Source organism: Strix uralensis, chromosome Z (assembly GCF_047716275.1).
Source record: "Strix uralensis isolate ZFMK-TIS-50842 chromosome Z, bStrUra1, whole genome shotgun sequence".
Taxonomy (NCBI): domain Eukaryota; kingdom Metazoa; phylum Chordata; class Aves; order Strigiformes; family Strigidae; genus Strix; species Strix uralensis.
The window spans coordinates 88,178,027-88,202,056 of NC_134012.1; the positions used below are offsets into that span (position 1 = coordinate 88,178,027).

General features: G+C 38.0%; 1 protein-coding gene and 1 long non-coding RNA gene across 7 annotated transcripts in view; one reads left to right on the forward strand and one right to left on the reverse strand.

Moving 5' to 3' along the window:
- The window catches only part of RANBP3L (RAN binding protein 3 like), a 37,040-nt gene extending 17,341 nt beyond the window's left edge, over positions 1–19,699 (forward strand). Inside the window, exons 9-16 of one of the 3 annotated variants that reach the window (XR_012627212.1) lie at positions 4,025–4,109; positions 5,174–5,273; positions 6,404–6,534; positions 7,440–7,560; positions 8,149–8,291; positions 11,516–11,708; positions 17,108–17,361; positions 18,428–19,699. Coding sequence is in view for 2 of the 3 variants with exons in the window: in XM_074857064.1 (XP_074713165.1) it covers positions 4,025–4,109; positions 5,174–5,273; positions 6,404–6,534; positions 7,440–7,560; positions 8,149–8,291; positions 11,516–11,708; positions 17,108–17,151 (817 nt within the window). In the remaining variant the exon portion in view is untranslated. Of the gene's footprint in view, positions 1–4,024; positions 4,110–5,173; positions 5,274–6,403; positions 6,535–7,439; positions 7,561–8,148; positions 8,292–11,515; positions 11,709–17,107 lie in introns of all 3 variants that reach the window. The other 2 variants (XM_074857064.1, XM_074857065.1) reach the window with 2 other exon arrangements.
- LOC141938345 (uncharacterized) lies at positions 1,350–24,030 on the reverse strand. Of its 4 annotated transcripts, none has more exons than XR_012627215.1 (6): positions 23,466–24,030; positions 22,823–22,898; positions 17,159–17,223; positions 16,328–16,419; positions 15,728–15,909; positions 1,350–2,055 (listed from the first exon to the last, which is right to left on the reverse strand). It is a non-coding gene; the product is annotated as an uncharacterized LOC141938345 (long non-coding RNA). The 4 variants fall into 4 exon arrangements; XR_012627214.1 differs by lacking the exon at positions 1,350–2,055 and having other exon boundaries at positions 13,521–15,909; positions 23,466–23,649; positions 23,752–24,030; XR_012627213.1 differs by lacking the exon at positions 1,350–2,055 and having other exon boundaries at positions 13,521–15,909.

Here is a 24,030-nt window from a genome sequence, read left to right on the forward strand (position 1 = left end):
CATAGCTCCTGCATCTCAAGAACAGATGCAGATAAACTTGGGAAATACCCAATATGTCAGCATATTGGACACGGGAGACATGAAAAAAAAACATACAGGACTGATTTGCAAGACAAGGTAAATGCTGCAATTGATGTTTTATGTCCATGCACATGCCAGAATTCCTGGCATGAACAGCTGGCTGTGATGACAGTGATAGGGTGGTATCTTCGTGCAGATATGGGTTGGCAGCATGGACTTCAGAATTTTTGCATGAGGAAGCTGACTAGAATGTTGCCCCATGCCCTCTCCTCTGTATGTGACTGAAAGAACTTATATTGATGCAGAAGTCGGCTATTAGCTCTCTGGAGACTGGCTCATGAGAATGTTAGGTCTGTAGTTAGCCAGCAGGTTATCTTGTGTGTATTAACACTTTTTGCTGATGGTTGATGAGGTTTATTTACCTGGAAGCTGTGAGCATCATGAATACACCTGGGATCAGTTATTATGAGAGAACGACATTTCAAAATTACTAGAGCCACAGATAACACATTTGTGATGTTTGCCTCCTTTCTCCCTCCCACCCAAAGAGGACAGGGAGGAGTTAACTGTGGTTTGTTAACTGCAAAGGAGTCGATTCCAGTCTTCTTCAGGGCTGGATGGTCCACAGATAAAGGTTCTTGCACAGAACATTTGGGATGCACAGTGCTGGTGTTCTGAGGAGATAAGGGATTTTTAGATGCACAGACAGCTTAGATTCTTAATCCTTATTAACAAGAGGAGCATCATTAGAGGGCAGATGCTCACTTGATTTTGGAAGAGCCAGCCTGTTCTTTTCTATCACAATTAATGCCGTGATCATGCCCTGTGAGGACAACATGGAGCGACGCAGCATGCTGGATTTTTAGCAGATTCAGAATGGTACTGACTTCAAAATCAGTTGGTATTGAAACTCCAAGTCTATTTACCTTCTGTCACCTGCACAATATCTAGGAAAAGATAGGTGAGTGGCTTTCTCTTGTGAAGTAGATGGATAGAGACATGCAATGCAGTGTTTCAGTGCTGACAAGTTACAACACCTAAAAGTGTTTATGGTATTTCTTTTCCTTTTCTTTTTTAAAAGAGGAATTGTTAATCTGCTTGGGGTACTTGTGCCTCATTAGTTCTGTATATCACAATTGTGGTAAATGTTGGTTTATTTGACAAGTTGAAAACTAGTTTAAATACAACTAGATGCTTACTGCTCTTCTGAGTTTGCAGGGGAGTTTAAGTGCCATTCTTCTGATCCATATTAAGTGACTGATACTTTAAAATACTTCAGTAAAATCTTTTTGGCATAGCTGTTTTCTCTTAGATAACCTGACAACAAGTATTCAAACAAACAACTTTATTAAACTCCATATACATGTTAACAATAGTGAACATTGTAGGCAGACCTGCTCATTGCTAAGAATGCTAAGATTTGTTTTTAATTATCAATCAAGGTGTAACTATTGGCATTTATCTACAAAAATTAAAATGCAGAGAGACTCAACAGCAGGGATTGCTGCTGCATGCAAACATCCCTTTTACTTTCCCTCCCCTTCTACCTCTTCTTTATGTGATACAGTTCTCTAGAGATGAATGAAAATGGTTTGTTAGCCCTCTGCAGTTGCTGCAGCTCTTCATGTCTCAGGAAACCACCAACAATTCAATTTCCTGAATTGGCTGTAGTAATGAACTGAAAAGGAGAAATTTGCAGTTTCTCAAGTCTGATTAAAAGCTTGGAAACAAGATTGTATCATGACAGAGATATAATGCTGGGAAAACGCAGGCTTCTGGTCATGTATTCAGCTTTGCGCAAGCTTGGAAAACTGCAAGGGTTCAAGGCCAGCACTGCAACTGGCAGCTACTCAGACCCTTCTGGACACTCTGAGAAGGACAGTACCTGGATCTACTCCCATTCCACAGTCCCGTTCCGGTATCTTATCCACATTTCTCCTCCCATCCTTCCTTGTTAATGGTCATTCCCTGAATTCAGTGCCTCTGTTTTGCATCTCCATGGCAATGTCATCCATGGCACACTTTGTTCTTGTCCTGCAGCAAGATAAAGGTATTGAGTTTTTAATAAGTATTTAGGGCTGGCACTTCCAGTTAACTGTCTGGAAAAAGAAAGATCCTGCACTGATTACTTTTTCCTCACATTTCTGAAAATCCATTTCCCACATTATTTATTTGAGACAAGTCTCTAGTTTCTGGTTTTTACCTCTTCTGGAGTGCTCTCCTTACCAAGTTGCTACTGGAGCAGCCTAGAAGTAGCAGTGGAATTTCAGGATGGATTGATCACAATTCAGTGAATTTTAGTGAGTTTTCTTAAGGATAAGAAACTCATTAAACACACTTCAGATTCCCTGTTCATGGTCTAAAACACGTATGGAAGGCTTCAAGGCTGAAAAGAGATGGATTTTCTGATTTCTCTTTCTTATTTGCTCTTAGTCTTAGCACAAGCATAAGAATGTTAAGGAATATTTTTTTCCTTGTGTAAAATGGAGATAGCTTGTATTTGCAAATTTCTTCATCCTATGTGAAGAGATTTTCAGCATGCTGTAGATGTGAATACAGAAACCAAGTTTTAGAGTCCTGACAACAGAAAACAAAGTTTTAACGTTCCGGCAACAAATCCAGCTTATTAACAGGTATATCCTCTGCATGACATATGTGCTGTTAAGCCCTCCCAAGAGTGATAAATGATCTGGAAGAGCAGATAAGTGGTTCTGATGTGTGCATTTTGCGACAGAACATCAGATCATCTTCTTGGCACGTTGTCCTTGTGGAACAGGAAGAGACAAGAACTTGTATGGTTTTGCCCTTGCCAGCAAGAGATGCAGTGATTAAGCTCTAGAGAAAACATGAACAACATATAAGCCTTTTGTAAAAATGAAAACAAAAAACCCAAACCAGCAGCAGGAACAACTTCCACACAAAGAAGTTTACAAGGACTCTTCTAGTGACTTTTATAAAAAATGGATCCTGTTAATTTAAAGTGGCTATGTAATTAGCAGGTCAAACCACAACTCTACTTAGAATATTATTGAATATAGTGCACAAGTAAAATACTTTTTACAAGTTGTGACTATGTCACTATTTAAAAATGCATTCACCTTCTCTTAAAACCTCCTGAGAGGTAAGAAGCTAACAGAGTAGTTAAATTCAGGGTGGCAATGGAAAAAAAAAAAAAGTTTTTTATCTGGAAAACCTGAGACACTGAGAAAAAAGGACAGAAGAGAAGAAGGACAAGTGTTGTTTTAATGTAGCTACTGCCAAAGCCAGTCACACTCCAGATCATAAATGTAAAGTGATTTATCTACTATATGAAATTTTCTCCCAAATCTGTATCCCCAAACTATAGTTGGCCAGTACCAAAGGATTGCAAGTATTTAGTTTTCTTGACTTCTCATTTTAAGTATATTTATGGAACAGGGCATTGAAAAGTGGAAAGAAGATCTTTCTTTCCTGTTTTAGTTATACCTCACCATAAGCCATCTCCTATCATACCGTTACATTTTTTCAGTATTTATGTGAATTGAAAATGTGTGTTTTAGAATACACTGCCTCTGCCTTTCCAAGATGTGAGGTGGATGACCAAGGAGTGCCTGTAGGGTACCAGAGCTGCACCAACATGAAGGGGTAATTGTTAATTGTTGGTAGTCTTTTGGTGGGGCAGAAGGAAACAGGGTAACAAATGTAATTCATTAATGTTTCTGGAGTAAGACACTTCCTTGAGGATGTGAAGGAGACATGTTGTTTTGCTTCTTGTTCTTTGTTTTTAAGAAACATCCTCAATAATCTTCAAGAAATACAGTGTGATAATCTCTGTTCCTTTTGTGAAATGTTACTTACAGAATATTCTCAGATTGTTTTAAAGAATTAGTCTGATTACTTAAGTGGTCACTTTTGTTTGTCTTTAATGTAAGGTGCGGTAAAGTAAATGCATGAACTTATTTATATTCTTTACAAAGCTCTAAATAGTTCTAAATCACATTCTTATGTTATTTTGTTCCCACAGAAGTCGGTTGTTTGAAGACAGAAGTGTACAAACGAGCAGCAATTCTGATTTTGTGTTTGGAGAAAACATGTTTGAGAGAGTTTTGGTAAGATCTGTAAATGCTGGCAGGCTTTTTATCAAGGTTAATGTACTTATAATTTTTTTCAGAAATTGATTCTTTTTAGCACCTCCTGTTCTTTTAAAGATTTGAGTAAATATGATTCCAATGACTGTTGATGAGAAAATATCTAAATATTTGCTGTAGGAGGGGTAGGCATTCCTATCTTCCCCATCCTAGACAAGTACGCTAATTACTAATCCATACCAGTATGCACTTTTTATCTTTTGCTCTTTTTTTGACCTGAAATAGGACTTTTTATATATGCCATGAAAAAGGGGACAGCCACAGTAAGAGATAAGAGAATGTGGTCCCCACCACTTTAATAGTTTCCATTATAACTGTTAAGAGATGGGAGAAATTACTATGGCGGGAAAATTGAACGCTCATCCTAGATAGTGTCCATGTTAAACTATATTGTGCACACCACGAGACAGCTTAACGGAAAAAGGTCGTTCCCAAGCTGAGGACTGTACCACCTAAAATGAAATTGAAATTGAAATTCAGTTTCTAGTAGAAGCAGAATAAAAACAGTATGCATATCTGTGAGTGAAAAATGACAACCATAGGTCTGGGTTATGGCTTCTGACCAGGATTTGGTTATAAGGTCGGAGCATTGTCAGGAGCCAGAAGCATTTATTTAGGCATGCCAAAGAAACTTTATCTGCAAAAACTGAAGGTCATGGATCTTTTATTTCACCTGAGGTTAAGTTTGCGGTTTCTGGGAGTTTTAAACTATGCTTCTCAGGCTTAAGTGCTTAAACTGGAAATTAGCTGATAATTAAATATCTAAATCCTTCTGTGGATTTAAATCCTAGTCCAGGATCCATACAAAGAGGCTATTCTTATTGGTGGAAGAATGATGTACTGATTTTATGATAACAAAATTACTTCCACTAGAGACTGAAGTCTGGGTCAGTTTTCGCTCTGAAGATATTACAATTTATAGTCTTTAGCTAGCATGCATTAAATGATCCAGTGTTCTGTTTGGTATGAAGTAACATAGCCATTTTATTTAAAAAGGAATTCTTATTTCCCTTGTTTTTTTCCAGAGTCCTGAAAAGCATCCCAAGGCATGTAATAAATCTGATTCATACACAGGAGAAATAACATCCATGTGCATAGAATCTTTTCATGCCAGTCCACAAACAAGTAAGCATACTTGGGAAACAAGTACAGTTAGCTTTATTATTATGTTCCACTGCATTTTAGAGGATGTCAAACGAGTGGTGGTCAATAATTTTCATCTATTCTCAAGTTATCCAGTCATTAGTACACTTGCAGTATGTGTCAAATCTGTGTTCAGAAAGCAGCCACGGTTCAGTTTATGACATTTGAACTGGACTAACTTCAGAATAAATGATCTAAGTTACTCAGGGAAGGATAGAGTTTTACAGATTATTAATATTATTATTATTTCTTACAGGTTATTATTATGTATTATTTGAAAGAATGCAGTGAACTCTGTGAATGCCTTTTGGACCACATTTTTGAACTACAATTTTAAGCTGTCTGCTGCTTGTATTTTGTGACTGCTCATATAAATTACTTTGTCATATTTGTATCCTAATTGTAGGACTCAAACTTCTATACAGACAGATTTCAGGGGTTGTTTCTGACTGTGGTGTGAGCTTTTCTACTAGGCAAGCCACATAGACCTAGGCTGTGAGGGAACACCATGAAGGCCCCTATCTTGAGCCTTCTTGCCAAATTTTGCACCCCTCTTTACTAATGGATGTATTGGATCCTCTTACTTTGTATGAACATTCTGACAAGTTTAAAAAATATAATTAAAGCCTATGGAAAATGTATATCAATTATGCAAATATACTGAACTTCGTAACAATGTTATTCCTTTCAAATCTTGTCCTTTCATGTTCCTATCAAATATTCACTGTGTGTTTATTACTATTCTGAATATTGGGACACGTGTCTTTCATTATTTATTAATCTGCATAGCAATATGACAGACCAGTTTCATTTGGAAAATCAACTTCTAATTATTTAGGGCTTGTTTCTGCAAGTTGTCCCTTGGGGCAAACCTCTGCAACTGCAGAGAGCCCTGTTCAATTCAAAATGAGCCTAAACAAGTGAGACATTTTGCAGTATTCCAGCCTTTTTCTCTTCTATTTACTGCTTTGACCAAAAACTTAATAATAATAAATAATCTCAGGGACCACAGGGATTGCTGAAGTCACAGGCCATTGTATGTTCTAGTTTTGTTGTTCTGAAAATATTCCCTGTAAAGAAAGTATTTTCTTTTTTTCTTCTCTCCCCTACAGAAACAGCTTTGTGGAGGAATGCAACACTAATTGAATCTGCAGCTGCTTTTGTTTCCAAGCCAGTCGAGAAAATTCTGTTAGATAAAGTTGAAGTTATAACTGGAGAAGAAGCAGAACACAATGTGCTACGGGTATGTATTTCAAAAAGCGTTAATGGTGAGCAATTTTGTTGTTGAAAAGAATACCTAAATCTTTCACAGATTGCAGCAATCTGAAAATAACTTGAGTTTATATTTTAAATTTTCACTTTTTTAAGATATGCCTCTGCTAACCCATTTTTCTGAAGGCTGATTCTTTATTTTTCATATTGTATTTGTTCATGTCGTAGTCCCTTTCAGTAAATAACTGCTCACACTGTGTACCAGCAGTAACTAAAAGTTCAAAACTGGAAGTGGTTTGAGTAAAGATATTTTTATGATGAAACTTTTTTTCTTGAAAAAATCAATGTATTGTCAAAGTAATTAGTCTTACAGTTCATGTAAAATATCAATTCTCTTTCTGGCCTGGCAGGACATATCTTGCTATTCTTCATCTTCAAAATATTATTTTCTCATAAAATAACAATAATGAATATGGTTTTAAAAATCTTAACATTGAAAGTTATATTGTTTTAACATTGACTAAATCTTCTGTCTTGTCAGAACATGGACAAGTTTTACTCTCTTTGGAGTAGTACTCTTTGGTACTGGTATCCTGGGCTGCATAATGTTTCTAATGAGTGAGAGAATAGGATTGTAGAACATTTGCAACAAATTCAGCTGTGTTAGTGGATATCACAGGTGACGAGTTAACAGTTAATGAAGAAGAAATAATTGAAAATAAATTGGGATTCATGCTGAATGTTTTCCATACTAGCAGAAAGTTTAGCACAAATCTGAGAGACATTTTATTTTAAGTAATAATGGTGATATATTTATCTTTGTGTACACACATATGGATGTATTAAAAGCCATATCAAAAGGTTTAAAAACATAAAGTTTTAGAACCAATAAAATTAACATTTACTGGCAATTTCCATCATGTATTTCTCTTTCAGATCAACTGCAAGCTCTTTGTATTTAATAAGCTTTCTCTAACCTGGATTGAAAGAGGCAGAGGGTCCCTGAGGCTTAATGACACTTCTAGCAATAAATATGGAATGTTGCAGTCAAGGCTAAGTAAGAATTAAATAATGAAGTAACACATAACAAAACACTAAATAACTTGTGCTATTGCTGTCCAAAGTAAGTTTATTTCAGAACATTTAAAACTGAGTAGCTAGTTCTATGTAAGTCAAGTTGCTGAGAATCTTCTTAACATTTCCTGATAAAGCTAGCTGTGTTACAGAGCGAGGCTCTGGGCATTTTCCACAGTTTGTGCACTCACGCTTGCATGTTGATAGGTTCTGTGTATTTCTACTGCAATTTATCTTTAGCTCAGTCACCAGTCTGACAGTTTGCTCTTTGTTGATTCTGCTTTTCCAGGAGCACTGTTTCAAGTCACTTCTGGAATGTTGTTTTTACTGTGCTGTCAGTTTTTATACTGTATTGCAGAGTTTCAGCAGATTATTTGCTTTGTATGCCAGATGTATTGAATGAAACTAATGTATTTTGGTATTTAAAAAAAAAATCTCATCATGTCAGGTTTTAGACCAAATTAAAAAGAGTAATTCATAAAATATTAGTTGTATACAAGTGCTAGAAAAACTGCTGCAGTAAAAATGAAGATGGTTCCAATGACTTGTCATATAAACCTTCTTATGTTAGTTATGCGAAATCAAGGCAGCTTGAGACTGATTCTCAACACCCGACTCTGGGATCAAATGGTTATAAAAAGAGCAAACAGAAAGAGCCTGTGCTTCACTGCAACAGACCAAGAGGACCATTCTGTTCAAGTATTTCTAATTCAGGTAAGCAAGATAGAAAAACCCCACCCAAATCCCCATTTCGTCTAGGATTCTGAAGACTTGCTGAGGCTTTGGTTATAGCAAATGGCCTTTTATGCTCTGTCAGGCTGTGCTTAGCTTAGCTGTTATGTGGCTTTTATTATGAAATGAGTTAAAAGTGCTGTCCCTTGGAATTTCAAAGAAAAGGCATAAAGATGGGATATGGCCTTAGGACAGACATTTCCAGAATCTAGTTCACATACTGCTGATGGAATGGATATCATTGCAGCCATATTCAGCAATTACTCTTTCTTATGGAAGCCACACTGTAAGAATTTCTACATACACAGTTACATATTCATAAGTTATTTTGTACAAGGCAGCAACTTTCTGCCATGGTTCTCGACACAGTGCTTACAATAATCCATCCAGTGTATGTCCTCCATTTCTCAGTGGAGGACAACACAGATTTTGCAATGTCACCTTATGTAAGACAATAGTCTTGGGAATCCTGGCTTTCTGTAGGAAGGGCTGATAAGTTGAGGATGGAAATGTGGTGGACTTACTTGGAAATAAATAGCACATGTGTCCTAGGTTGGGAAGTGAGCTTAAGGATGTCTCTGGTTTCCCCAGCAGACCTTTCTGGGAAGGGTTCAGCCTCCTGGGCAAGCACCACTTCCAGGGAGCGTCACGTCATACACAGGCACCGTGCACTCACTGTATATGCCATCACTGTAAGTCTATCTCTTCCAAACAGTGATTGATTAACTATGGCTGTGCTGCACAGCTGGTCTGCATGTAAGAGTTAGAAATGTCCCAGACTTCCAGGCGTGCTGCACAGTTTTTCTAGTGTATATAGATATAGAAGTTCCTTAAATTCTGTTCTGGCACTTCTGGACAGTAAAAAAAGACATGTATTAGAAAACCAAGATACATGACAGCTGTATGTGTGTGGCAAGAGTTGCAGGAAGCTGCTGTTACAGTCATCACTGAAGTGGCTGGTATCCATCCCTACAGCTAGTATCCAGCCAAACGAACACTGAGACTCTTGAGTGTGGAAGGCAAATTGGTCAATGCATGAGACATCCAGCAGGCATCACAAAAGCCTTGCCACCTAAATCAGGCTGGTCTGGTAGTCAGTGAAGCCCACTCCTCCAAGGCACTAGCAGATATTTTTAACTGCTATTTAAATTTGGTTTTCCCCTGTCACATGAATGATTGATACATTTGGTTCAGGCATATTACCCAAAGGGCTTCTCATGAGTGAGGGAGAAGAGTCATATGATGCTGACTACAGAGGAGGCAGTCCACAAGACTCCATTAGGTTGGCCCCATAGTACTCACCCAGGTTTGCACAGAGCGCTGACCCTGCCTCCTACCCTCATGCTTGTTTCTTCCTCCTCGCTTTTGGTGGCTTTGGAATTTGTACAGCTGTGAGTGAGGCAGATCAGAGAACTGATCTGGGTGGGTTTTTTTGGTTTTGCTAAGTTAGTTTTTTAGCTTGATTATAAATCACCCTGTGATTTCCATAATGGTGGTACTGGCACAATGGAGAGGGTAGAAATGAAGAGTCAGAGGATGTATGGAGGTGAGCCAACCCCCCTTGGCAGAAGCAGGAGTTTATATTAAAGTGACAGAGAAACTCTGGCTTTTAAATGAATAAGTAGAAAGTTACAGATAGAAATGATCAGACTGAATAGCTGCCTTTTTCATATTTATAACCCTAAGTTTCCTGAAAAACCTTGTTATCTTGAGAGCACTGATTTGTCCACTGAGAACTGCATTTGCATTTGAGACACCTGAACAACTCTGACTTACTTTCTTTGCCTGGCTGTAGGGAGATAATTGTTTGCTGCTGCAAGTCTGGGTGGCACAGAAGGCAACCCTGATCTGCTGCTGCTTCCCAGTCACATAGCTTTTCCACCTGTATGCACTGAAACATGTCATTCCAATTCAAACAAGACATATTTCTTCCTGTTGCCAAGTGCTACAGATAGAAACTACTCTACATGGTGCACAGAAGTGGAGAACTGTGCTACAGAAGACCATATGCATTCAGTTACCCTCTGGCAGATAATCTGCTTCATAAGAACATAAGAAGTACTCTGCTGGCACTTCTGACAGCGCCCAAATGCAGTGCTTTTAGGAAGCACAGGCAAGCATGGCCACTTTGTATGGTCTGTTCACCTCATCCACCGCCAGCATCCATAAGTGTTGTATTAGGGATCTGAGAGCATGCACCCCTACATGTTTCCTTTGCTATTTTATGAAATGATCGCCCCTGAATTTTTCTGATTCCTTTTTTAAAACTTTTCTTACTATATTTTTGGCCTCTTATTTTTAGTTTATACTGTCTGTCCCCACTCTCTCCTGAGGTAGCAGATTCTAGAAGTTCCTACTCACTCCGTGAAGAAGCACTTTCTTTTATGCTGATCCTCTACTGCTTTCATTAAGCATATACACTAGTGCATTTATTGTGTGGTCTGATGGACAGACATACCATATTCAGTTTATCCACCACTTTTATGATTTTGAAAACCTTAGTTATACCCCCTTCTCATCCTTCTCTTCAAAGTCTCAGCTCTTCATAAAGAGCTACACCACACCCTTGACATTTTTGGTGCCCTTCTCTTTACCTTCTTAATTGTGCTATGTCCTTGAGCTGTGATGACCACAATGGAACACAGTTATCAGGACATGGCTGCTTGAAGGTTTTATGTACTGGAAAAATGTTGCCTTGTCTAGTTCTCAATATCCTTCTTGATGATGCTCATCTTCTGTTCGACAATAGCAGCAGAATTCATGGTATCTTTAAATTTTATAATCACAAATCATTTTTTGTAGTTAGATTTTAAAATTCTTATTTATCCTGTAAATCAAAATGCAATTTCAGTGCTTTCTTACTTCTAAAATCATGTTCAGGAATTGTTTGGAATATCAAGTACTCAACACAATCTGAGACATTCTTCAGGGGAATTAATAACTTTCAGGCTTATGTTTCTTGTAAATATAGAGAAAATAATCAACTGCTACATATTATAAGGCTCAGACCACTAAAAGATACTTGACATTATTTGATTTAAATTTATTTTCTGAAATGAATTGTCAAGTGTGAATCTTAAATCGTTTTGTTTAAAAAGGATGAAATACAACTCTCATTACTTTTGAAAATTTCTCAGTCAGCTTCTCTGTGAAAAATGGAGAATTTTTTCAGTTAGTTTGGACTGTATGCATTTTATGTTCTGCAGGCAAGCTCAAAAGACACTGGATACCTGTATGCAGCAATACATCACCGCCTTGTGGCATTGAGAAGCTTTGCTGAGCAAGAGTCAGATGCTAATCAAGTAGACACAGAGTCAGAAATAGCTTTTCAGCCATTAAACTGTGATAGTGATGATGAAGATGATGAAAAAATAACTCAAGTGAGCAGCAGTGGATCTGGTAAGCAGAAATTTTCCTGGGAAAGCTGTAATTCTTTCAGGGCATTTTCTTGTAAGCAATGAAAATTGTACTTTTTTTTCATGCGGACTATAAATTTCATCTGTTACAAATACCCCTTTTCAAGTAGAAGAGGATAATTCATTTTAGTATTTTGACTTATTACTGTGAAAATGCAAGGTTTTGACAGATCAACTATCTACACATCTTTATAGCAGTGGAATACGCTTTTGACAAAGGCTAGGGGTTAAGAAATTTTAATACTGTCAGGCTTTAGCTAAAGGTTTCTTCAGTATATTTCAGTAGAAATTACTAGGGATGTTAAAATACTGGTTGTTCCTTGAGTAAGTGAAAGTTGAGTGCATTCACATCAGCGCTTAGGTAGTTACTAATGGCTTGGAGCATAATGTGTTTACTAAGATATTTATTATGCAGTGGTTAATTTAAAACACTGATTCTGTACAGATCAGCTGTAACAACTAACTCACTAGGAAATCTGCAGGTCAAGATTTACACACCAGTTTTGCCAGCTTTCTTCAGCATAACAAAAATGTAGGCTCCTCAAAGGGAAGAATGCAGTTAAAATAAGATATAAGGGGCAAGCTGCTGACTTAGTCCTCTAGAAGCAGTTAATACAGCTCGCAACAAGGCTGGGGTCACATTTGCAGGAAGCAAGGCAGAAACACCTGTCAGACTTAAGGTCTCTTCTGTTTTAGCAAGACAAGTCATGTCTCTGGGACAAATTCACATGCTTGTGCCAGAGTGCTGCAGGGGATAGAGGAGCTGCCAATTACATTCGATTTTCTAATAGAAGAACCACAGCAGGCATGTTTGAGTTGTTGCTCACTAGTTTCCCTCTGCAACTGGATAACATACTGTCCCTGTATTATAAACTCTTCCTTTTAACAACTATTCAGGAAGAATCAAGTCATGTACAAGTAACAGCTGTGAGTGACTGTTTCCTTAAGGAAACAAGTCTTTTTTCCCCTTTAGGCAAATAGATTGCAGTTTGTTCCCATTATTAATTTCAGTATCATTCAGTGCTCTAAAGAAAGCATGATGCTCTTATACATTCTGTTTAGGAAATGGGAAAATTGTTAGCTCTGAGAACTCCCTGGATTGCTCCCAGATAATCAAACATTCCCTCTGTAATTCCTAAATAGTCTCTATTGACTTTACAAAGAGTTTCTGGAATCTTGAAAACTCTGGGTGGAGCTTGATTCCTTTCCAGAATTATTGATGATAAGAACTCTTCGTTCTTTTAGGGGGATAAAAAAAAAAAGAGGGGAAAGGGAATGTCAAAGCAGTGTGGGAGCACAAATTTACAAGTTAAATATTTGTTTTGATTTGCAGAGACTTCTGATACAAATATTCAGATGGCAGCCAGCAAACAGATTCTGAGATATGAGTGTCAGGTGCTTTTTTTTCTGCACCTTTTAGTTATCTGTCCTTCATTTATGTCCAGTTACTGACAGCAGTTCTAGCAATCCCTTTCAGGTGCTTTTTCACTGACTTCTAGCACTTCCTGCTTACCTTAATTTCTTCAGCTATTCTCAGAGCCACGAGGTTTTAATTTTGAAGACATTTTATTTACTGGTATCCAAGTCCCCCTTTACATGCAAAAATTCACATCTTACACATGCCTATCCCTGGAACTCTCATTTCCAAAACGGGAGGAAAGATATACCTTACGTGTTTTGAACAGTGAGGTTAGTTTTCAATATCAGTATAGAAATGTCCATTTAGATGCAAGAGATTAAATCCTGAATATTTAAGAGCATTTGTTTAAATCTTTCATTTTCATTGAAGGATGTGCATGAATAAGTCATCTTCTTTTTATTGATCTAACTCAGTTTCAGAGATTAGTTCTACTTAAGACTACACAAATGTTAAGAAGCGTAAGTTCTCTGTGACTGTTTCATTACAAGAAACACAATTAGAAAGTATGCCTGCATTTTATTTCATTCCATTCTGTTTTGTTTCAAAAAACCCAGTGATAGTTCTTTCTTTTCTTAATATAGATAATTTCCTTCTTGTTAAACTGAACTAACACAGTTCCCTAGATTATGCTATATATTTCATGACACTGTAAAAGACATGAGAAAATAGATAAGAATTATCTTTTGTGCTAGAGACTGAAGAAGAAAGGCAATATGATATATGTAATAAGTGAAGCATTATGAACATTGAAGTCTTTCTATATGTTTGCAAGACATTTTTGTAAGAATTATTTACACAGAATTCTTCACTATAACATCCACAGACTGTTAATGCTGTATAAGGACACTATAAGGTAGTAGAGATATTTATACCATTTTACAAATTCAGTAGAGACATATATTCCAGTATTTTTTAAATTCTTCATTGAATTGCTTTACTTTCAAGGAGAGATACTAATTTCGTAAAGTCCATAAAGAGTAAGTTGCTGTACATGTTATTTTTATCAGACCATGTTTCACCAGTTACAGCTTGGATATTTTTACCAACAAATTGCTTCATAAATCTATGTGGAGAGAAATGAAACAATTAATCTTTAAACAGATTTCGAGAGTGGGTGGGATCAATAACTCTCTGGAAAGTATTTCTCTTTTCCCACTGACTACAAAGTGAGCTGAGGATATGAATTTAGACTAGACAGCAAACTTCTAGGCAGACCATATTCAAGCAAATCACTTCTCCATTTCTTTCATTGCTATTTCATTTCTCTGCCAAGTATTGTAACTGCATTTGCCTCCAGTTGTCTTTGTAATATCTAGCTGAGGACAGATCAGCAGAATTCTTTATTACACATATGAAAAAATTTCTCACTAAATAATGCAGCAAATAAAACAATTAAAAATGACAATGTGTGAATGATTGGACCAAGAGTGCTCCCTTCTGAGGCAAATGCCACTGGCCTCAGTTGCTTGACTCTCCCCTTTCAATTTTCCTCTCCTTGGACTTGTAAACCTTATGTTCTTTGCTGTGTGGTAGGTCTGCTTCAACAAACAGAACACTTACATTACACTTAGCCAGGCATATAGAATAGCCTAGTAAGGGAGCATGGTCTCCTGATAGGCACTGAGTTGTACCCGACCTCTGTGGATAAAGAGAATCTAGCACACTATAGGTCTGTGTTGCGGATGAGTCCTGCACTGAGTAACATAATGTCAAACTGTTGCTCCTACCTCCTCCTGATTAGCTAATAAATCTCAACCATGGATCTGGGGCTTTCCTCTATACTGGCAGACCTGTGTCGGGTATCTGTGCAGACAACATCTTCTGACTCCTATTTTTTAAGCACCTTGACTACAGGCAGTTACAAGTTCAGCACATGGGAGTACTGAGTTGCACTGCTAATATGCATAAATGCCATATCTATCGGGTAGACAGTTCTCTAACATAGACACTGTGCAACTCTTGCAGGGTGCCCATCTCTTTCCACTGTCAGCACAAACAAGGTACCTATGTCAGGCCCCCAAAAAAATATCCTTCTAGAACATGGATCTGTTAAGAGTCCCGACACCTAAGCTTGCCATTGGTAGCAGGTGTTTGGAACTCACTACTTAGAACCATAAGTGACTAAGATGTCTCCAAAAATGTTACTCCTTGCTTCTGACAACTCTAAGAGATCTTTCTGTGCTTTCTTCATAGCCATAAGGAGATTCTGTCCTTGCTCCAAAGGAATGCATTTTGTTTACATTTAGAAACAGGTCCATCATGGTCATCAGAAATAGTGGAAGCCCTTAAAGTGTTGTAACCCCGTTAGTATTTAGAAGGAACTGTTATTCCTTGAGAGACATAAGGCATTTCTTCACAGGGGAATATGAATTGTCAGTTGTAGTAGTAGAATAGTGTGGGGCTATAGGTAGAATGGGTCCTATGATTTCCATCCTTCTCCCTTTTCTGATTTTGCAGGAAATTGTTTATTTGTATCCCTGAGAGGGAACAGAGAAGCTGGAAAAGTACATGTGAGGGACAAGGATGACAGTGTCACTGGGCAAAGAAATGTTTTATGCATTATTTCTTATACTGCACCTCACCAATAACTCTCTTAAAATCTTCTCCTGACTTCATCGTCATTGAGGGATCCTCTGTTTTGATTGAGATGTCCTCTCCTTCCTGGCATGGAATTTTCTTTTAGAAGCTATTAGGGTGAATTCAAAGATGCTGGAGTCTAGGGCTAGGTAACTCCCAAGAAGTGTCTCCATATGTAGCCATAGACCTTAAGAGAAAAACATAGTGTGCAATATCATGGTGTGTCTCATATGGGTCCTCCAAGAATTGCATGGATTTTGGAGACTACTGGTGTTGAGAGCAGGACAGCATCATATCACAGAAGTGCAATCTTTTTTTTTTTATTTTAGAGATTTTTTTTTTCCTAGTCCACTATGCACGTACCTCCCATGTTGGCCTCACAAGGACTCTGTCATATGCTGGCATTTATCAAGATTTAAAATGTTATGAAAGCTTTTTTTTATTTTTAAGTAAAATATTTCTAAAGTTATTAAAGGAACTACTGCTCAGCAACACCACAGGAACTCCTGAAAAATTGCTATCCTTGTTTGACTTTTCTTGTCAATTTAATTTAAATTCTTACCAGTTGTTAAGGATTCCAAATTATAAATCACACAAACACTTACCTGATAGTGATTAAAACTGAGGAAAAGTTAAGAATTAACTTCTTAGTTGGAGTCCAAATTTCTGTATTCTTTCCAGCAGGTATCAGTTACATCTAAAGCAGAGAAGAAAAGACAACTTTGATAGGCTTTAAATGCTGACTTATCAGGAAAGACAGGGGGGTGGGTGGGGGTGGGGTGGTGGAATCAGATGTTATATTCTGACAAATTCAAGGCCTTTCATTTCACCTGTAAGAGGTTTAAAACTTTTAGTAAGTATTTAGTGGTGGCCAGATGGTAGCAACAATTTTTAAACAGATACTGAGATAGTGATACTATGTGTCGGGCATTAGTCAGCTCCATCTACCTTCCGCAGATGAGTCAAAATCATAGAGATTATGCACCAAAACCACCCCTGGATACTTTATCATGACCAATGAGTTGTTTGAAGATATGTTGGATCTCTCACAGTTTACTGAGCATCTATTATGAAGTGTTAAGACAGTGTTCCCTGTGTAGAGCGAGATGATTTGCATCCCAGACACATTGTCCCTATCTAGACATCTGAATCCTTAGTGCTTATGTTCTTGTCTTTATTGACATGGGGGGGTCACAGGCTTCATTCACTATTCACATGCTCAAATATTTGTGAATAATCCTGTGTTATCTTGTTAGATATTTACCTAAACCAGGAGCTGATCATATCCAAACTTTAACCTGCTGCTTTGGTATTATGAAATGCTGGATTGTTTCAAAACATGAATATGCTTAAATAAGCAAGATTTTTTTGAAATTCTTTTTCAGATCATTCTAGATGGAACCACAGGGAGTCCGTAGTCTGCTCATGACACCTACCAGAGGTTACAGCAGTACAGCTGGAAACTCATCTTCCCAAAATGTCTAAGCTGACTCATCAGTCCCTGGAGGGAGGAAATCAGATGCATTTACTTTATGACTTTTAAGCAAAGATTAATTTTAGGCACAGCTCAAGTTTAATGCATTTGGAAAGAACCTGAGATGCACTTTTGAGGATTCACATCAGCCTGCTTTGCACTGAGGTGGGAATGACACAATGGCTTCCAATATTCAAGAAGTGTTACAAAGGCTTCAGATTTTAGGATTAAATATATTTAGATGCATTACTAAACTAAGGAATTTTGTAGGGAATAAATTTTTATTCATCATATTGATGGATAAAACCACATAACCATGAACTAATTATATACATGAAGAGATATTTGTTACTTTTCATCTATTATTTAAAAGATACATTCGGAAAGGTTTAAATTGGTCTTCACTGAAAACATTTATTTAAAATTGTGTGGTAACATTCAGCATCCTGTTTGTACGTACATACAAGCAGAGTTGGGAGTGGCAGTTTAGCATGACCAAGGTTTATAGAAACCAGCCTTCATAACAGGATTTTTTCCTGTTCGTTTTGAAAATATCTGGAGTTGTATACTGGTTGTAGAATTTTGTTAAAGGGCAAAAAAACCATAACCTGCCTTTACAGCAATAAGCACTAGGAGGATTCACCAGGAAGTACTGCAAGCCAGTTCTAGTGGGCATACGAGCTTTAAAATCTAAAACTATATCTGCTTACACTCGTGAACACCTTTTCAGTTGCACAAGACAAGCTCTTGCCCTGTTAATTGTCCATTTGATATACGCTAATAAAGGCATGCACAGTATAACTGGATATCTGCATAAAAATTTCTCTTAAATGTGTGAGATTATCGAAGATTACTTCTGCTTTAGCTGTAGCTATCCCTAAACAGCATCATTCCTTGAAATAGATGAATATGTTACACACCCTAATTTGAGCAATAATCCCAACAGTGCCAAAGACCCAGTCACTCTGTAAAGGTGATTCCACAGACTACTGCCTTCTACGTACCATTATCATGAGGAATTAGAAAAATCAATTCTCTCTAATGCCACCTGTGAATTAAGATTTAACGGATCATTCATAAACCCATGCACAGTACAGACACTATTTGTGCTCTGTGTTTTCTATTCGTTCTGTCAAAAGATAAAGAGAATATGTCTGTAATCATTCTGCTCTAACTTTTTGCTGCCTTATATATTGTTGATTACCAAATACTATTTCTTTCTCATCCTCAGACCTGAAACAATGTTTTGAAATATCTGAAGTCCTTTTAATTAAGGTAATTGTAATGATTTCTCAATCTTAAAAACTGCATCACACCTGAAGAGTCAAATTACAATTTAGTTTTCCCATCTGAACACATGTACGTAGTTGGAAGAATACCAGCTTCTTTCTCAATTCTCAATGCCCTGTCAAGATCAGCATCCAGATGAAGCTGAACTAGTATCTGGATTATGCTGAATCCTAAATAACCTGCCAAAATTAGTACTTGTCTCACATTGATTTAGCATCTGGATGACAGTAAGCTTAACTGGGACTGGGTTTTTGCCTTCAGGAAAAGGGGAGTTCTTCACATCAGAGCACCTGTGTCAAATAGTGAAGCACTGGAATTCTCTTTGACTCTTCAGTCTGCTGATAACAAAAATGTTCTTTTCATGACTAGCTGTATATTTTGTCCTTTTCTATCAGTCTCACTCCTGACCACAACAATATTTGCAACACTGACCTTCATATTTCATTGCTGCAACTCATACTCAGGAACAAAGCTCCGTATTATAAAAACTTCAACAGTTGTAAAACACAGCAGCTCTATGTATTTAGCAACAGGTCATGGTGATAACTTTGCCCTGGAGTTCAGCTGGCTATGCACTGAATGCAGAGTTTGATTTCAAAGTCTGTCCTGATAATCAAAGCCTTTTGTGAAATAGGATTTAAGCACCTGAGTGTCATGACATCCCTCTAAATTCTACTACTGCTGTAAAATCCTTGGTAAATGAAGGGGTGTTCCAGAGTCAGAACAGAACTTTTGCAGACACAGGACGTAAACTTTGTCATTTGCTTCCACAGCATAAAGAACAAGGCTTATGATCATTCACAAATAAACTCTCTTTTGTTCTGCCTCTTCCCAAGATTGTTACATACATGCACCAGTATACACAAAACCACACAGGCTCATGCACGCACACATGCTCTCAAACATGAAGCTATGTCTCCTAAAAGCTGAGGAGGAAAAGAGGTGTTTATCTGGAAGAGTTTGGGTACTGTGGTAATAGAGGATGTATAAATACACTTATGTGCAGACATATTTATGGTATGAATTTTTACTCTTGAGATCCTAATTATTTATTCTATTTAGTCTCATTGCACTACAATTCATTGTTTCTCAAGACTGAAGGTATGCTAATATGTAATGTATTAACTTAGTTTTAAAATGTAGTTTGTCATTTTATGCCAGCCAGAGCAACAATTTCTATGCTGAACAATAAACAATTTTCTTACAGCTATAATTTCCATCTAACTAGTTGTCTTATTTTGTGTCCCAGTTAGAGCTTCCTACAGATGGCTCCTTCCCTGCCACAGAATTTCAAGCCTGTTTTCCTAAGGAAACAAGGTTTAAACAGTTGTGTACTCATCCATCTATCTGTCAGACCCACTTCGAGCCCACTGTTTGGTTTCAGAAAAATTGGATGAGAGGTAGAAAGCTCAAAGACAATTTAAGTTCTTCATGAAAATTAGCAGTTGTTGAGTGACAGAACTCAGAGGAAGGTAGCCTTTGAGGAGAAAGTTTCAGCGTAAACTTTGTATTTTCTCTGAGGCTTGTGGGGCTGAGTGGCACATTCTTGCCTCTGAAGAAGCTGCAGCATTTGCGAGGAGGGAGGAGAAAGGAAAACCATGGAAGGATGGATACCTGGGATTACTGTGGCCTGAAGAGTGGTATAGGGACATGACCCAAATCCATATGAAACTAGACATCATTAATTTTGCTGTTTGTGGAGCAACCTGTTCTTCTGTGATTTTTTCAGATGAATGTTATAGATTTATTGATTTCTAACAAATCCCAGTAATTAATTTATATACATAAGGGATGCAGAGGTGGAAGCTCTTATGTATTAGTACAGTAGTAATGTTCAAAAGGAGGGCAAACTAACAATTCCTAATATAAGGGTATATATGCAGATAACTGCCACTAAGACTATGAGTTTCTAGCAAAATCTACTTGGATGGGATAGCCTATATGGCTTATTTAACATTCTGGACGTGTTTGTATCTCTTCCTAAATCTTGTCATTCAGGGTTTTATGTCATGATATTTAGTGACCCCTAAATTAGTTTTGTCAAACTGTATGAAGTTAAGAGTTTGGTAATGTCTCTATTGAATGAATGAATACAGGGAAAACCTTTAGCACATTTGATATGCTTTCATTGCTACTGACAGCCTGTACGACATGGACAGGGAGGGAAAGAGCATCGTCTTTCCCCTAACTGGGTTTTAGAGGACCTACCACTGAGGCATGCTGGTAGGAAAACTAGAAAAAGCACACATTGCCTGTTCCACAGCAGTTGTCTGTCTAAAAAGTGGAGTTCAGATTCCTGAGTCGTCTTTCAGAAACACTATTCTTGCCAAACAACGTGTCTGCAGCTGTTTCAGCGTATTCAAATTGCTTCTGAAATGGTAAAGTCAGTTGTGTTAGTCCACTTCAGGGATAGTGTAGTTTGCTTTGCATAAGCAAAGAGTGGGAAGAAAAGTAGAAAATTAAATTTCTGTTAATTGAAACATACTCCAGTGAAAGTGTGGACCAGAAATCTTGCCCCTTCTCATTGGTTTTGTATGAAAAATATTCAGTAATTTGCATTCATAAGAATAACTGCATTTATTCTGCTTTTTCTGAAGCACCTGCCTCTATTTTGGAATTTATGAAGCAACTTACAGGACCCAACTATGTAATCACTGATGAGGGTACATATGTTGCAAGCAAAATGCAAGCGCACGTGAATAGAATCTGGAATCAGAAATTCAATCAGACTACACCTGCCAATTTGTTAATATACCTGTGTTGTAAGATGCTGATGTGTTGCATGAGTGACATGTTCTTTAAGCATTAGTCTGGAGTTTTCCTCTGGATAATCAGAATTAACAGCTGTGGTCAGATGGGCTCTAAATCTGAGGACTCAGTTTGTGAAACGTTACTGTGATGGTCTGTTTACCTCCTCTGTGAATGCAGCTAACACTGATAGCATTGTCATTTTCAACACAAAGATAGCGCTATCATTTTCAGGTACTGGTAGTACTTAGGGGCATATAAAGAAAGCCTAGAGAATGTAAATGATTGGATGAGTTAATTATGTAACTGGTTATTAATTAAATGATCACAAGAAGGCATTACTCACAGACTTCAATGAGGAGAGGAACAGTTGTGCTAGATTGTAACTAACTGCACTAGAAACAATATGTAAATTCTTTTGGATGAAAAAAGGCTACATTTGGAGACCATCTTATGTAAAACTGGTGGTATAGTCCCTGTTATGCAGCTAGTGTAACGGCTTAGGAATAATTTAGTGTTTACATAGAAATTTTTCCACGTACATTGTTTTGTAACACAGAATAGATTAATTAAGCTTATTACATAGGGTTTTTTTTTTTAAAGTCCACCATATAACTTGAAGAATGCGGAGCTAAGGATGCCTGGTTTTCTACGGATTTGTATCTTGAAATTTACCTCAATTACTGTCTTAAAATGGGCGTTACTCTGAAGCGTTTTCCTTACTGCAGGCAGTATTGAGCTGTCCATTTCCATATGGAATTTTTAAGCACTCTGTGCTCAAAACAAAGTCGGTTGTGGTCAGGCAAGGGTTTAAAAAGTTATTACAGTGGGAATTCACTCCTTCTCCATGCTCATATCCTATAAGAATACCAGGCTAAAATATCTGTGCTCATTAACTTAATTCTGTATGAATGAATCCATCCCTTAATGCGCTGACTGTATTGCTCTGAAGTCACTGAGGACAGGGCATGAAGACATGTTATGTGTCACAAACTGTGAATATTTCTCAAAATAAATAGTGTCATTTGATAGATACTTGTGTCTTGTTCCTGTGTAGCAGGTGTATGCTCAAATCAAAAGGTACAGTAAGAGAAAGGTTAAGCAGTGTCTATCGAACATTTTGTAAGTAGGTCCATTTACAAAGTAAGATGCAAACTGTAAGTAACAATCCATAAACTCTATTTTACGTATTACAGAAAGTTTAAACTTTTTTCCACATAGACAAGGGGGTGTCAGATGATCTGTGTACCCTTTAGCTAGTCTGTCAGAGACTTCCTCCTGGGAACCCTGGATGAACCACTTCCTGCTCTGTGCCTCAGTTCTGCTTCCTGAACGTTTTGAATTTCCATTTTAAAATACATATTTCACATGTTATGCTTATAATGCTTGCTGTGGGCATTAATTCAAAAGACTGTAACATGCTAATTGCATGGCCTCAGGGTAAAATACTGGTCCATACTCAAGCTTGCCTTAGTGGTTGAAGCTTATTTGTTTTTCAAAGATCAAAACAGTTCAATACAAACAAGTAATACACGAAGCATAGAATCCTAGAGTAGCTCAATGGTCAAATAAATGATAAAATACATACCATTCAGAACAGAGCCGTAAATTTTCAAAGCCTCTTACATCCTTTTGGTCTCCAGGATCTTGTATCAGTGGGTACACTGCTTCATACAATCCAAAAGTTAATGGTTACACAAAATGAGGCATTTTCTGGTTAGCAAGGGAATTAGTTATGTTTAATAACTCTCCTGGTAATCTGGTTTGTGGTTGTTTCCTTCAAGGCTAAGCTAATCAGTAGATAGAAAATCCTCCTACCTGTCAGTAAAGACTGGATGGAGATTTTGTATTGTTACACAAGCTCAGGGAAGGGCTGAATGCCTATAGCTGCTCTAGCTGCTCTAATTTCCTAAGACTCTCTTAGCAAAGCAGTGTGGAAGGGTGCTGCCCTGACAGGTAAAAGCTGCTGCTTCAGTTCCTCCCCACAGCGAGCAGTGTGTCTTCGCTCAGGGAAAGAACAGGCACAAGGTGAGTAATGAGAAAAACGTGCCTAAATGAGGCTTTCAGTGCAGAAGTACTGTCTGTGAAAGTCAATACGTGAAAAGGCAGTTTTATTAATAATGATATAAAACCTCCACAGTGTTTCTAGATAGTTTGCTTACAATATTAAAAGGTAACTCTGGATCGATTATTATTTTTTTTTAATCTGGACTTGCAAAGCGCAGACTCACAAGCACGCACAGCGCTGCCGCACAGGTCTTTTCTCAAGCCCGGTGCTTTCACCACGTTGCCTTTTTCTGCACTTCCTCAGACAGCGCGATAAACGTAATAACGACCAGAATAGTCACGAATAAGAGATGGACTTCTCGAACTACGTGTTTCTCGTCAGATCCTCACACGACGCGGTATTTAGTCCTTTTAAAACACAAAACCTGTTGAGCTTTTCTAACTTTCGAAGTCCTATTCCTCAGAGAAGTTTCACACGGAGGCACGCCAGCTTCCCAGCTGGCAGCTCACCTCAGGGTTTCCACGGCCTGCTTTAGCACTGACTCGCGCCTCCATCCGCTAAAACTGAGGACGCAACCGAGCTTATTTTACAAACGGTTAGCAGCGCAGGAGGCCGAGGGGAAGGCTGCGACGGGACGCAGGTGTCCCTTTGGGGCGGGGGGGCCGAGGCAGCCCGGCTGAGGGGACCCAGCCCCTCACAGCGGCCGGCGGCGCCAGGTGCGCACAGCCCGCGCACAGGCTACGTGCCTCCATCCCCGTCCCGCCCGCCGGGGCCGCCAGGAGGCGAGG